Consider the following 17,149-nt stretch of genomic DNA (forward strand, 5'->3'; position numbering starts at 1 on the left):
CCACTCCATGTTAAAGGGTGAAGTGTCGAGGTGTTAAGACGCCACCCGAGGGTGAAGTATCTAGGTGTTAAGATGCCACCCGGGGGTTAGTGATACGAGGTGCTAAGTACACTAATGGATGTTATGAACACCAATGGGAAATTCGAGTACCATCCCTTGTACGATTGGTTAACCATGGTTATTGTGTTGTAGTGTAAGCATATTATATTGTACGGTTTGTATATATGCTATTGCATTGCTAGCTTGTGATATTGGAAGTTTATAGTTTATAATTGAGATGATAAGCTAATTGTGTTGCTAGCATGTATGCGGTATGTGTTTAAGTGTTTGCAAGTAAGTATATTATATATGTACGTGTATAATTATTGCATTCACTAAGCGTTAGCTTACCCCTCTCGTTGTTTATCTTTTTAGTCGCAGGTACGGATAAGGGCAAAGGGGTTATCGGGCATTAAGTGGCCCTTGATGATGTTTTGTTGAAGCTTGGAAGTTGGCCTAATGTTTTGGGTAGTTTAGTCCCAAACCATGCTCATGTGTCGTTTGGATTATAAACTATCATTTGTAGTAGGTCAAACTTGTATCACATTTATTATTGGCCTTCGTGCCTTTTGTAAACACTAAACTTGATGTATGTTTTAACGAAACGTGTGAAATGGTTTACACATTTAATTGGCGCGTAAATGTGCTGTATAAAAAAAAAAAAAATTATCGTATGGAATACGGGTTGGGTTGTTTCAGATTACCGGAAACCACCACCACAGTCGGTGCTGGAATCAATAACAGCGGCGGCAGAAGTAGAGAATAGAGAGAGGATTAAGAATGTTTTTTAATTTTGAATCTTGATTTTTAGGAAATACATTTATCATCATTTATATCATAATATAATAACAAATAAAAGGTAAAATAGATAATGAACATTAATGAAATTGAGTTGGTTTTTGTTGGTTTCTCATCGTTGTTTAGATGTTTGGTTTTTTGGTGTTTCATTTAGTTGCCTTTTATCGTATTGTATGGGGTTGGTGTTTAGCACGGTTTTGGCTCGGGTTAGTTAGTTAATAGTTATCATATAGCTTAGTTTACTTCCCCGGGCCTCATCGTTTTGGATTTTTGTCTCTGTTTTATGGGCATCTTCATTTTTTGATGAAAGTTTCCTAGTTTTTAATAGTAATCGTTATTTTGCTGGAAAAAAAGAAGTTGGGAGGTGGGTAAGTGGGGGTAGATAGATGGGTGGGTGGATTATACGTAAGTGGAGGTTGATCCGTAGATGGGTAGATATATATATGTGTGTGTTTTTTTTTTTTTTTTTTAAAAGCTGAAACAATGGATATATGTCTAATAGACAAAACCCTGTAGCACTATTCATCAATAGTAACCAGGGGTATTTTCGTCATTTCATATATATTTTTTGGTCTCTAACGATAAAAGAAGCAACTCTCATAAAAGAACCAACCCTTCAATGTTACCAAAAGATGTCGAAAAAAATTCCTTTTTACCAAAAAAATCAACTAACCTTTTTTTTTCCTCAACGATAAAGGAGGCAACTTTCATAAAAGGAACAACCCTTCAATGCTACCAAAAGATGTCGAAAAATATTTTTTTTTACAAAATAGATCAACTAACTTAAAAAAAAACGGACGCTAAAAGAAGCAACTTTCACAAAAGGAACAACCCTTCAATGTTAGATGTCGAAATTTTTTTTTTTTACAATTTAGATCAAGACTTTTTTTTTAACTCACATTCAAAACGGAGCTCCCGGTGCGAAGCGAGAGCTCCACAACTAGTTATATTATATATGTTAAAAAAATATACTGCGTAATCCATATGCAAATTTTAACAGATTTAAATGTGGTGGGTGTAGCCCATTTTCCTTCGTTCATTTATGTTTACTCGGCCCAGCAAAGCGGGCCTGGCCCTTTACTAGTTTAAGCTATTTAAAAAAATACATCGCGTACATATAAAGCTGACCTCCCGTTATATAAACGCCGACGCTCCTTCACAACCTTCATAACAAACAAACAAACTCGCATATTTTGATCCCTTTACATTGCACACAGATCAATACCACTCACACAAGATAAATGGTACGTTCATTCTCGTGTTACTCTTGTAAAGTTTTATTGATTACATCTTGTTGCTAATATTATGTTCGTTATCGAATTGCTAGGGTTTAATTAGTGTTTAACTTACTTGCGATCGCGTGTACGTGTTTGTGCTGAAAATTTAATAGTGATTTAGTAATTAGTTAGCATTATTAATATTAATTAAGTACGATCGATTAATGATCCGTTTCTGTATCTGGAAAAGTGAAATTTAATATCTAATCAATAGAGGTTTGTATTTATGATTGCTGACCATTATTTGATGATTGATTTTAGCATTTAAAATATGTTAGGGTTTATGTTATTTTTTTAAAAATTGATAGTTATTTAATAAATTTGTGTTAATTGATGGTTGAATAATGAGGTAATTTGGTATCAGGTAATTGTTATACAACACGGAGCGAGTAATTAATCAGCATCGATGTATAACCGTTAATCAATAATAATTAATTAGCATTGATTGATGAATAAATGCTCGATCATGATTGATTAATGAATTAGGATAATACTAGGTAACTCCTTAGGGTTTATGATGGTTAAAATCATGCTTTAGATTATTATTATGGTTGTTTATTGATCAATGAATGATTTACGGGAAATTATTAGGGTTTATGATATCTGCATTACTGAGTGACCAATGAATCTGTTATGATGCTTGTAGGCTTTACCAAATCAACAAACTGTTGACTATCCCAGCTTTAAGCTCGTGATTGTGGGTGATGGAGGAACTGGTATGACGTTTTGTTTGTTTACTTATGTATTGTTGTGTAATTCCGTTTATTTATATATACGTTTGACGCTGAATGTATAATTTGCATTGTGATTTCTAACTTTGATGTTCTCACCTCTGTATCATGCAGGGAAGACTACTTTTGTTAAAAGACATCTCACTGGTGAATTTGAGAAGAAGTATGAACGTAAGTTATGACATGTGCCCTGCATTTGTTATTGTTTATTAGTCATAATATTTAATACTAATATTTATTACTGTATTTGCACCAGCCACCATTGGAGTGGAAGTTCACCCACTCGACTTTTTCACAAACTGCGGGCCAATCCGTTTCTATTGCTGGGATACTGCAGGACAGGAGAGGTTTGGTGGCCTTCGAGATGGTTATTAGTAAGTGATTTGTCTTTGAGTAGTAAGAAACAAAAACATATTCATTCTATTTGTTTCAATTCTTCGCTGTTACTATTGATAGTTGATTTAATTCTTTGAGTTATGTATATCTTAGCTAATAATTTGTGACACTGCTATATGTTATGTGCATGAACATATCAATGTAGTCAGCTCTGCTGTATTATGAAGTTTTTACTGCTTGCCAATTTATGCTCCTCTTTTACTAACAACATTCGTTTATTGTTTATTAATGCAGTATCCATGGTCAATGCGCTATTATAATGTTTGATGTGACAGCCAGGTTAACTTACAAGAATGTCCCTACATGGCATCGTGATCTATGCAGGTTTGTTAATAGTTCATAGGTATTTATTATGATATATTTTTACGCAGTTGAAGACACTAACTAGATTCTCTGGTTTATGAATTAGGGTTTGTGAAAATATTCCCATTGTTCTTTGTGGAAATAAGGTTGATGTGAAGAACAGACAGGTGAAAGCGAAGCAGGTGACATTTCACAGGAAGAAGAATCTTCAGTATTATGAGATATCTGCAAAAAGCAACTACAACTTTGAAAAGCCTTTCTTATACCTTGCTAGAAAGCTTGCTGGGTAGTGTGATTGCTTCCTTCCATTTTTTAAACTCTGATGCGCAGCTAAATATATTAATATTATATGAGGTTAAATTACAATTTTGAATTGCATCTGAATGTATGAGGTGTTGTTACTAACATGCGTGTTCATTCTCTAGGGATCCTAATCTTCATTTTGTGGCGTCGATTGCCCTTGCACCTCCAGAGGTTACACTTGACATGGAGGCACAACAGAAGTAAGTATTTTACCATAGTAATGACATCACTTCAAATTGACTTATAGTTGGGTTAATTGATATTTAGTCAATTAACTGTCAAACATGTTTGGCCCTTCTGAGAAGACAGCCCAAAACTACTCATTTGTAATTAGTGATTGTGATTATCTTTGATTAATCTTCAAAGTATTAATTAGATGAATTGTAATTATAGGCATGAAGAGGAGCTTGCGGCGGCTGCTACTCAACCATTGCCCGATGATGATGATGATGCATTCGACTAATAGATATTTTGATGCATTCAACTAGTAAATATTATTACAGAGTGATTTAGGTTTTCGTATTCTAAACTTTCTGCCATCGCTGTGATATCTTTGTTTTTTTTACCTTGCTTTTGGGCTTTTGCTAATTGGTTTATGAACTCGCACTAAGAACCTATGATTTTAGAGGTTATTATTTTTTTGTAAGTTTGATTCATTTTGTGATGTTAACCATTTATGATAGTATTTTATACTTAATTATATATTGTTACAATAATAAGAGTATATAGATAAATATACATATACAATGGTCATGAAAGTATGACTTTAGACTACGTTTACAGCCGGTTGTAGTAATAATATTTTCTGACAAAATTCCTATATAAAAAGTATGTAGATATATCATTCTTTAGTATTTTCATTCACCTACGTCAAAAATAGTCGAGCTTTAAAATATTTTACACTGAATTATAATTTCTTGTGAATAATAAACAAACAGTAGCAGATAAAGAATGATGTAGAGTAGGTGAACAATACACGCTAATTGATACAGAGAGTAATATCACTTGCATTAACAGAGCAATAGTACCTGGCTAGTCTTGGTTTCGGGCGGGTCGCATGTTCAATTCTCATGGGAAGCACTTTAAATTACACCATAATGGTGATTTAAATCGGGTATGCTACTGAGGGTGTTTTTCCTTGATTACATCATAATGATGGTTTATTATGGAGTTTCTTCCTCACACGTACCTGCAATATGATCGGGTGGTGAGACCCTCCTATGCAGGCTCGGTAAACTCATGAGCGACATGGGCCTAGGCCTAGGGCATCAAAATGATAAGGGCAACCATATTTATAGGGAAATTGGTTAAAATGCCCCCGTTTTCGAAAGTTGTTAACAATATGCCGTTAAAAAATCGAAATTGCAAATTATGCCCCTGACCACGCATCACACACCACGCATGATGTGTGTGATTTGGTGCTTGATGCGTGCTCCCGAGAACTTGAGCAAATAAGCACTTAGTATATACGCAATAAACTTACCTACAACACGCATGGTGTGTGTTGACTTTTACCAAGGTGCCCATTTCACTTTCAAAAATAATACACACAAAAATATAACAAAACATGCACCTAACTCACAATAACAAGCACTTATTTAAAAATCGACCGTTTCGATAGGTTATCTGCTTGTCACTCACTCGAATCTAGATAAACTTCAACATACGATCGTGATTATAACCCCGTTAACACGCATCATACACAGAATCGAATCACGAAACACAAAACCCTAAATTCGTGTTTAAACTTGTTGCACGAGGAAAATCCGTCAAATCCGACATATTAAAGTGGTTGATCAAGAATTTGGATATTGACACACCACCTACAATGTCAAACAATAAGGTAAAATCGAGTTTACATTCGTTCGATTCGATATTTGTTGCGTGCCTTTCGTCGAACACTTGGTGTGAGTTTAAATTATTTCTATATCTGAATCAATTGGCTACGTATAAGTAATATATATTAGTTGTGGTTGCGTATAAGTAATTTGGGCTAGAGACTACTGATTCGGCAATAATTTGTGCGGTGCGTGGTGCAAGCTGATGATATGTCTTTTTTCCTGGTTTTTGATGGTCGTCGTTATTTGTTTCTATGATTATAAAAAGGCTGAGCTTACACTGAGGAATAGCACCAAATTGATTAAGACCATAGGTACCAAGTTGACCGCGACCCAACGCGAACGATTCGAGCAGAGAATTTTCGGGCCATGGTTAAATGTCATGTTTATAGAAAACGACCCGGCTTACGTAAATCTTATGCTTGAGATGGCCATCTAGGGTCCAAATCCGAGACGAATGCGATGATCTTTGGTTTGGGTTGTCCCGTTTATTGACTGTGAGGTTCGGTCGACATGAATTTTATTTGATGACTGGTCTTAGATTCAGTGCGCTTAACTCCATCGATCATTATATTCCTGCCGAGGTTAGGTAGACAACGCCTCTCATTAGAGCACGGTGTTTCCAGGAAGATGTTGCCGAAAAAACCTTGACTTACGGACATATCAAGGCCCGATTTGATAACACGTGGGGTTAGAGACAGCTGATGATGATCGCGTCAGGCTAGCTATTATTGTAATCGTAGAGATGGGAATGATGGGTAAGCAGCCATATTACAAGAATGACAACACGTTTCTACATTTCATCGAGGATTTTAATAATATATTACAATATTCTTGGGGTTCTCGTTTCTTGGATTATATATACCAAGGGTTACAAAACCCTTTGTTAAAGCGTGATCTCGAATTGGGGGGTAAAGTTAAAGTTAAATATGCAATTTCTAGATTCTTCTGGGCATTTAAGATATTAATTAGTTGTGTTTATATTAATATTTAGTTAATTTTAAAAGTTAACAAAGTATTATTAATTAATGATTATAAACTTCTAAATTGCATATTTGGATTTGGAAAATATTCTCGATGCAAATAGGTTTAAAGACAGGAAGGTCCAGGAGAATGGTATTCCGAGGGCTGTTTATTGGCAACGTCGGAAGAAGGCTACCTGGAAGGTCCAGAAGGGATAACGTTTGTGGACATGATGTATGTGAACGTACCAAGATGTGACGGTTTGTGCTATAAAGATTCAAATGGAGTGGAATGCTTTCAGCATATATCTACAATTCATACTGAATCCATATCTCATAATATAACATTGCTAGAAGAATGCGAAGACGAGTCATGCCTACCTTTCAAAAAAAGATTGATTAGTTGGTTATATGGCGGTTAGAATCACACAGGATCAAAGTAGTCACGAGAATCGAAAAAGTTGCAGAACAAATCATTGATGAATATCAAACATCTGAAAACATGTCTGATCAAGAGCTTAATCGTAGTCTAGATATTTTGAAGAAGGAGCTAATAGAGAAACAAAAGGGTGAGAAAAGAAAAAGAAAAAGAAAAAGATAATTTGTATTTATTTGTCTAGACGAGTATATAATTTATAATTTTTCTAAGTGTTTATTAGTGTGTGTGTGTATATATATATATATATATATATATATATATATATATATATATATATATATATATATATATATATATATATGTTTTGCACTACTTTTTTTGGATTGCGATATAACATCTCAAAGTTTATTGAAAAGACTATATGCACACATACATACTGAAATGTTATATAACGTTTTTTGTCTAACAAATTAAACCATGCAACACAAGAAATTAATAATTAAACATTATATTTTTAACACCACTAACAAAATAAACAACAAAAAATATGGCAACTTCGACTTGATGATACACACGTATATGTTGCACGATCTTAAACCAACGCATCAACTTCAATCAACAACTTTAGTTATAACGTTAAGTGATCTCGATGAACGTATCTTTAAGATCTCGATGATCTACCATTTGTTTCAAAATCTTATCATCTATATTGACCGCAAGTAGCCTCGATATATGACGAAAATGACAACTTAGTTAACCGTCCATTACTCCACTTCTCTATCATATTTGTTTACTTTTCTGGGATCGCCTTTCATCAAATAGTAAGTATACACTGCATATACTTAAGTACTGCATACCTAAACTCAAACTTAAAAATACATTGTCGGTGAATATGATGGTAATACTTACGTCTCAACTGTGTAATCTTTTGATACCCGGATAGATTATTATGGGTGTCTTTTATGGGAAAACAACAGCCATCAGGTCACCATGTGAGTCATAATCAAGTGAGAGTGGAATGACATCTAGCTAAGTCTAATTTTGTTAAGAGCTCCTACAACGCTTTAATACTTTAGGGCCTATTGAAGTGGATAACTATGGTCATAGCAAACTGGTGTGCTCTCATTGACAGTCATTTTACAATGATAAAAATAGAAGGTGGAAATAAAGTATCAAATTTTAATATGTCAGTCGCACGTGTGAGAGACACCCAAAAATATCAATTATGACTCCGAATCATAGGAATTAGGGACATTAAATTTTGCCGACTTAGATACAAATTTGGATTTAACGCCTCGTAGTGGATAGTCTTATTCACGTAATTTCACATCTTATCCATTTTGTCTAGTGGATAGTCTTATTCACGTAGTTTCACATCTTATCTTTTTTGTCACTCTATCTAAATCTCTAACAAACAAAACAAATATAGTTTCAACCCAAATGGATCAACCCATTTTAACTTCATGTTCAACTTATATAGTTGTTTTTTTTTTTTTTTTTTTTTTTTTTTTTCAAATACACACATTTATGTGATTGATAATTACAAATATTTATAAATAGTTCACTGTAAAACTCAAACTCACGCGGTCACAATTACGCAGTGTTGCAAAAGTCGGTCGACTTGACCGACGCTTCGGCCGTTGCTTCGTTTTTTGAGCATGACCGATGCATCGTTTCTAAAAAGTCGGTCACAGTCGGAAAAAGTCGGTCAAATTCGAAAAAAGTCGGTCAGAGTCGGTCAAAGTCGGTTAGAGTCGGTCAAAGTCAGTCAAAGTCAGTCAATTTTTTTTATTTTTTATTTTTAATATTGTTAGTAATTGTTAATTGTTAATGTTTATTGTAAATATAGTTTATATTTTAAGATTCGATCTATATAATATTATATATAAACATATATTTATTATAAATATTTTAAAAAGTCAACGTTAGTCAACGCCCGTTGCGTCACAGTTGCGTCCGACGCGTCGTTTTTAGGCATGGCCGATGCGTCCCCAACTCGCGTTTTTTACAACCTTGCAATTATGAGTATAAATTACTCCGTAATAAGTTATCTCTGTTAGCCAATATGGTTCTTAGCCTATTTATGATATGTATTGGGCCTAGCCCATTAGTCATACTGAAATATAAATACAATGCATAGAAAAAGCCCTAACAGGAAATAGTGATTAACGGGCTAGGCCCAATACATATGATAAATAGGCTAAGAACCATATTGGCTAACAATCTCAATATCATTAAATTAATGACTATCTTATTATAATTTGTTCATCTAATATATTTAGCTATTACGGAGTATTATTTTATGTGAACTTACCCCACACATATAGTGTAGATGTTAACTTGAATTTACACATGTCGTATGATATAAAACACATCCACATATCACGTGAACTCATATGAAGTCATATCTCACATGTTTCTTACTATCGGGTACATATGTTTCATGTGAAGTTAATAGTAACTTCATACCTCACATGTTTCTTACTATTGGGTACATATGTTTCATGTGCAGTTAATAGTAACTTCATACCTCACATTTCTCTTACTATCATGTACATGTATTTCATGTGAAGTTATTAGTATAAAATATTCTGAATACTTGTCATAGTTGTCACATTCGTTTCTTTTTTAACAAATCAATTCAAACTTTCCCTACACATAAAATGGGTCCATGTCATCAAACTCGTGTTCTTACAATGTTATTGATCATCTTTTCAAGTTCCGTTTTGTTTGACATCGCCCTTGCATTTTCCGATGACTGGGCTCCCATAAATCCAAACCATCGTTTTGTGATAAGCGCTGCGCAGTTTGCAATATCTGTACACAACAACCAGGCCAATGATACAATAAGCTACGATCACGTTGTAGATAGCAAATATATGTATGACGGTAAAATGAATTATAACATGACGATTGCGGCTTCAAATGGTGCTCCCACAATACCATATTACTTGGCTGTTGTTTATGATGATGTGTGTAGTCAAAGTAGTGTTCTTGTGTCTTTCGCGGGACCTTTACCAATTGGTAAAGTAAGAAAATAATATAATGTTGCAAACAACGGACCTACTCCGTATTATTGTTCCTACATGTAACCCACAAATCGAATAACTAAATTAAATGGTTTTAATTGCAATATGTTTTTCTCATTATTATACTATATACTAAATATGGACAACAGTCTCCAATAAGATCTCGACACGTCATCAAATTTGCTACAGTATAACATTAGCTACATTGTAACAGTAACCAGGGGTATTTTAGTCTTTTTACACCCGCAAAAAAAAACCTTAAACAAATCAACAACCCAGATCATACACCAACCCTGCACACCAATCGCCACCTTCCACCACCACGATCAACCTCCTTCCACCGCCACCGTCAACCTACCGCCGTCGCCGTCCACCAATCGATCTAAAAACCCGAGAATAATAGAAATCAAAACAAAAATATTGAACTTAACACGGATCTAAACAAAAAAATAGATCGAAACACGTTTTTATTCATAAATAAAAAAAGATCTAAACACTATTTATTAAAAAAAAATAATAATAAATAAAAATCCAATATTACCAGGTAGAAAGCCGCTACAGGAACGATGCCCGCGAGTTTGGTGATGATGACACAGAGTTACTAAATATAGATCCAAATACGTATCTATTCAAAAATAGAGATCTCAACACCAACAAATTTGCTGTTTTAAAGAAAAGTGGTCATTAAACCCTAAAACACGTTTTTATTCATAAATAAAAAAAGATCTAAACACTATTTATTAAAAAAAAAAAATCCAATATTACCAGGTAGAAAGCCGCTACAGGAACGATGCCCGCGAGTTTGGTGATGATGACAGAGAGTTACTAAATATAGATCCAAATACGTATCTATTCAAAAATAGAGATCCCAACACTAACAAATTTGATGTTTTAAAGAAAAGTGGTCATTAAACCCTATAATCACGAAAAACGAACAAAAAAAGAAACTAACCCGAAACAACCTCCGAAAGCAGCGTAAGTGAAGAACTCCACGTAATCGCCGCCTGCCGCTGGATTCGAGAGAACTGGGAGGTCGGAAAAATCTAAACTTCCATCGAGGTGTCAGGAAGGCAGATCTGAGTGAATAAAAGAAAAGAACATGAAAAGTCAACACGTCGGACCTCCAGAGGCCGGTTGAGGCATCGGAAAAGAAAGTGATTACGGTAGTGGTTGGAACTATGAGAGAAAGTGGAATAAATATCAAATAAAATGTTAAAAGAAGGTTAGGTGAATGTTATAATACTTGATAGAAACAAAAAAATACTGCGTAAAACGAGAAATCTCAAACGGACATTTGAGTGGGGTGAGAACACACAAGGATTTGACTACTCCCTGCTATACAATACCCACTACTAACTTTTTAAATTAATATTAATATTAATATTAATATTAATATTAACTTTAGTTTTATTTTATACGAAGTATTATTTATTTTGTATGTAAACCTGTAGACAAACCTCTCTTTTGTTGTACTCCTAACAAAAAACTCTCATGCCTAGCAGCCAACTGAAAGTGCACAACATTAAATCTTCGGTAGCAATTTCATATTTTACGACCAATTATCAAAGTTAAAAGTTAATGTCTATTTTTTAAGGTTATAATTATTTAAATTTGAAAAGAAAAAAGTCTATGTTGTGAATAAGATGTGAGAAGTACTATGGTTGAAAGTATATTGAGAGTTAAAGTGGTTTGTGTTAGTGAGTCGGTCCTTTTAGTACAACTATTAATTCCCTTTGTGCACACAATTTTATTTTTATTTTTTTAAATGAGTAGTTTGTTGTTAATTTTTTAACCCATGTTTTTTTTTTAAGTGACGATTTGAAAGTAAACATCCATTTACGTATTCACCGATTGTAATGAATTACTCCGTATGACGAAAAAAAGTTTTTACTAAAGTTAACATTCATATTAATTGTTGATGCACGTATTTCTATTACAAGCTTTTAATGATATAAAGCAAACTGAAGAGAAGTGAAAGGGTATATGGATGAGAAGTTATGGTAAGTTTAAAGAAAAATTGTTCTCTGTCTAAGCAACATAAAAATTTTACCATTTATCTTCAAATAATAGGAGTACATGTTAACAGTTTTAACCATTTTGAATTTTTTAGTAAATTATTTGCCTAGAATTTATTATATTATATACAATATACTGACACCAATTAGTGCAAATTCATTGTACGCGCCCGGTCTTTTTTTTCTTTTTTCCTGTAGATATTTTTTCATTCCGCAGCGAAGCGCGGACCCGAAAACTAGTTATAGATACAATAATAATAATAATTTATAATTTATAATTCAAATACTATATGGCTCTAATGTTGTATATTTTTTCTACTTATTATACACTAACTAGCTTAAGACCCTCGAATTCGCGAGGTTCTTTAGGGACGAGTTCAAAGTTGAATTGTCTCTGAGAATCTCAAGTCAACATAGAAAATGACTTCAAAGCTGATGAAGATTACTGTCATAATATCGTAAATGGAAAAAAATCAAATGAATAAGGTTTCTGCAAATCAAATTGATGCTACCCACTTCAACCCATTACCTGTAACAACCCTCTTATTAAGTCTCATTAATGACAGTAGAAGCATACGACCTCTTTGTCACTTCCTCATTATTTGTGTTTCAAAAAAATCGACATCTTCCAAGCTTGATAAACCGAACATAACCAATAAAACCAAAAATAAAATCATAATAAGAACATAACCAATCGTGAGTACCAATATTACGAATTTTTTTATTTATTTATTGAAAACGAGGCTAAAGATAACGGATAGTTTCTTTGGACCACGCCCTTCACCCTTTTTGTACCATTCATGTACAATACATACCCGGCCATATAAAACCAACAAAATCATAAAAAAATAGGACTTACTGATACCAAAATTTCATTTGAGGGACCACACCCTTTTTCAGATTCTCTTTAGTTGTGTCATCCAGTTTCATACGTGTAAGTCTACTTAAGATAACGAACGGGGCAAAAAGTCATTAACTGCAAGAGTTACAACCCCATGAGATACTACATCTACAACTCTAGCATGAACAAAGTAGCCACAGAAGCCTGAAAATATAAATGCAAACGCATACATTCAGTTGCAAATACCAGATTTGTGTAGTTCAAATCTAAATGAACCAATAAATTATATTATTGGGATATTGATTGAATCATCCAATACGCATTTATTTAATACTAAATAATAACCAATATACATTAGTTTAACATAGTTATTAGCTGCGTTGAAATTTTTGAATATAGTAAATGAAATATGATTCCATAGCAAACATGTTTAATACTGTTAAACATTAATGTTTTTCTAGAATAATCTAGAATTAGTTAGGGTTAGATATTTAAGGAATAGATATTTTTAACAAAAAAATCTAGATATTTCTAATAAAAATATCTAGATATTATTAACAAAAAAAGATAGATATTTCTAACAAAATATCTAGATATTTATCCTACATTTGAGCCTATAAATAAGCTAACATGTAATGCATATGATATAACAAAAAAAAAAAAAAAAAAAAAAAAAAAAAAAAAAACACACATTCACAACACAATTCTAAATCAATAAAATCATTTCTTTCTAAACAACAAATCTTCAATATTTCTCTTATAAACATCCCCTCAAAACATTCAAACATCAAAACTAATCAACACTTCTAATTAATCAAAACACTACAACTAATTTCAACAAGTGGTATCAGAGCTGTTTGAGCGTTCGTTCGTGTACACCATGACTACCGTTAGTGCATACAATATTCCTGTCCCCATCTTCGATGGCGACAACTATGATTATTGGAGTATCCGAATGAAGACATATTTTCAAGCACAAAGTTTGTGGGATATTGTCGAAGTCGGGTTTACAACTCCAAAAGACGACGAAACTCTGTCCGCAGAAGATCAAGAAAAATACAACAAAAATGTAGTCAGAAATGCTGCTGCTCTAGGCTACATTCAACAAGCCTTGACACCGTCTATCTTTCCACGAATCATGGGAGCTACGACAGCTAAGGAGGCGTGGAAGATCCTTCAGGAAGAATTTCAAGGAAATGTCAAGGTGAGATCCGTCAAACTTCTAACTCTCAGAAGAGATTTTGAAAATTTAAATATGAAAGAGACTGAGACCGTAAAAGATTACTATTCTAGAATTAAAGAAATAGTAAATCAAATGAGAGCCTATGGAGATAACATAACTGTGATGACCCGAAAATTTCTGACCAAATTTAAACTTTATCTTTAAATGATTTAATGTTTTCGACACGATAAGCAAAGTCTGTAATGTTGAGTCTCAAAGTTTTGGAACTATATTCATGTAATCAATTATTCTTTGACTGTTCTCGAAGATTCACGAACAATATATATATAATTTAATGTGAATATATATATATATATATATATATATATATATATATATATATATATATATATATATATATATATATATATATATATATACATGATTTCAAGTTATTTAGTAAACGATAGTAACATTCGATTATTGATTCGATTGATATTTAGATAAGTTAACTAAAACGTTTAAGATGAACCAGTAAAACACTAATTTGCTACAGTATTTTTGAATTGCTACAGTACCCGAAAAGCTACAGTGTTTTCGAAAATCACTATTTGCTACAGTAAAAAAAACTTTGCTACAGCAAAACACTATTTCAAAATGAAAATGTATATGTATATACTACGAGACGATGATTTATAGAAGTAAATGACCAAAACACTCGAAAGTTTAAGGTACACTTTGAATGATATAGTTTATTGATAATTTAAGTCTATATTTTAATAAGGGTACGAGTCACGAAACGTAAAGAGCAGTTTTCTCAGCGTATGAATGGACATTCGAAAAACCGAAACCGGGACATAAGTCGCATGATGACGTACGATTTATCGGAACAAAATTACAAGTCAACTATGCACGTGAATTTAATATAATATATAATTAATTATATAAATTATATATTATAAATATAATTAATAAATATGTCGACAAGCGTAGGACAAAAACGATTGTGAGCTCGAAAAAGAGGCCATGCGATCGCATGGCCATTGTGCCTCAGACCCATGCGATCGCATGGAGGGCTGGGACAGGCCACATCTATAAATTTGATCGAATTCGCGATTTGTTTCTCACAATTCAATTCACTCTCATCTCTGTCTCTTTATATATACTTATATTATTATTATTATTATTATTATTATTATTATTATTATTATTATTATTATTATTATTATTATTATTATTATTATTATTATTATTAAGATTAATATTATTATTAATCTAATTATTATTAGTAATATTATATTATTAGTATTATACATAAAATACTACGACAAGGTTATGTCCAAACGATTTCAAAAATGGTTATCGAGTGAGTTAAAACTAAGGAAACTATGGGATATAGCTATGGAGGTTATGGGTAATGTCGTGGGTATTATTGGCAAGACAAACCTAGTGTTTATCATCTCCGTTACGTCTACATACTTTCCTACAATATTGAATCTCAATATTGATACGTAAGCATTCATATTTTATCTTTTATATATTAATTGTGTATCCATGTCTAGTGCTCGAGTATATATATTTATACATGCTTGTATGCTAAATTTCGTCGTTAAACAGTTATGATGAATCACAAAGTAAATACATATATTACTGATAAAAGGTATATGATATGCATGTTTTTGGAAAGCTGGCGAAAAATCAATAACTTTTCATTTAGATATCGAATAGTTTCGATGAATGGATTAAAAGATATGATCAACTGAATTATGATTGACGTTAATTGAAATTGCTTTTGAATCTGCAATTAAGATTTAAACAACTTATTTACAAGATTGATAAAATGGATTTTTAAATATTACCAGCCGAGTAAATGAAATCTTATATAAGGCACGTCTCGTTTTGTTAAACTATTGTCAAAATTGACTTTTTGAAACAACTTTGGATAACTTTTGTATGTCGATCTCGAGCATTAGGATTGTGATACACTATGACCTGACCTAGCTTAATAGACATTTATTGACCAACATATGTTCTCTAGGTTGAGATCTACGGTTATTTGGTAATTCGAGTTTCGATCACATTTTGGTGAACGACTTTATATGCTGCTAAGGTGAGTTTATAGATCCCTTTTTAATTGCTTTTGCAATATATATTTTTGGGCTGAGAATACATGCACTTTATTTTAAACACAATGGATACAAGTATATACTAAATTCTACACTGAGTTTGAACCGAAAATCCTTTAGCTTTGGTAACTAGTAACTGCCGGTTATAAGAACTGGTGGGCGCGAATAGTTGTATATGGATCCATAGGGCTTGACATCCCCGTCTATTCCAGGTATAGAAACCCTAGCCTGAACTATAAAGCAGACGTATGTTATTTGAGGTTAGTACACGTTGGTTTGCGTGTATTGTACATGTTAGTTGCATGTATGTTAAAACAAGGGTACTTATTATATAGACGTTAAAGTTTAGTTACCAGGGTGCTCAATCTTGTAGAATATTTTGATAAACGTTTCTGGATGAAATAACTGAAATCTTGTGATCCACCTTTATATACAGATTATATGAAACAATAAAACTATGAACTCACCAACCTTTGTGTTGACACTTGTTAGCATGTTTATTCTCAGGTTTCCTAGAAGTCTTCCGCTGTTTGCTTATGTGTTAGACAAGCTATGTGCATGGAGTCTTACATGACATATTTTTCAAGGAAACGTTGCATTCAATAAATCATCACCATGTATCTTATTTTGACTGTATTGTCAACGGAAGTATTATTGTAAACTATTATTTACGATGATTGTCTATATGTAGAAATCATCAGATGTCGAAAACCTTTGATTTAAATATTCATTTATGGTGTGCCTTTTTAAAAGAATGCAATGTTTACAAAACGTATCATATAGATGTCAAATACCTCGCAATGAAATCGATGAATAACGTTTTCGTCCATATGGATTTGGAACGATCGTCACAGTTGGTATCAGAGCGTTGGTCCTAGCAAACCAGGTCTTGCATGAGTGTGTCTAACTAATAGTTGTTAGGATGCATTAGTAAGTCTGGACTTCGATTG

At 32.9% G+C, this 17,149-nt stretch overlaps 1 protein-coding gene across 1 annotated transcript; it reads left to right on the plus strand.

Moving 5' to 3' along the window:
• Positions 1-1,976: 1,976 nt before the first annotated feature.
• LOC139890532 (GTP-binding nuclear protein Ran1B-like) lies at positions 1,977-4,518 on the plus strand. Its single transcript, XM_071873409.1, has 8 exons — positions 1,977-2,081; positions 2,761-2,830; positions 2,960-3,016; positions 3,102-3,219; positions 3,476-3,565; positions 3,651-3,830; positions 3,970-4,047; positions 4,241-4,518. Exons 1-8 carry the CDS (start codon positions 2,079-2,081, stop codon positions 4,308-4,310), a joined length of 666 nt encoding a protein of 221 aa, XP_071729510.1. The 5' UTR covers positions 1,977-2,078; the 3' UTR covers positions 4,311-4,518.
• Positions 4,519-17,149: the final 12,631 nt, after the last annotated feature.

The sequence above is a fragment of the Rutidosis leptorrhynchoides genome, chromosome 2, assembly GCF_046630445.1.
Source record: "Rutidosis leptorrhynchoides isolate AG116_Rl617_1_P2 chromosome 2, CSIRO_AGI_Rlap_v1, whole genome shotgun sequence".
NCBI classification, from domain to species: domain Eukaryota; kingdom Viridiplantae; phylum Streptophyta; class Magnoliopsida; order Asterales; family Asteraceae; genus Rutidosis; species Rutidosis leptorrhynchoides.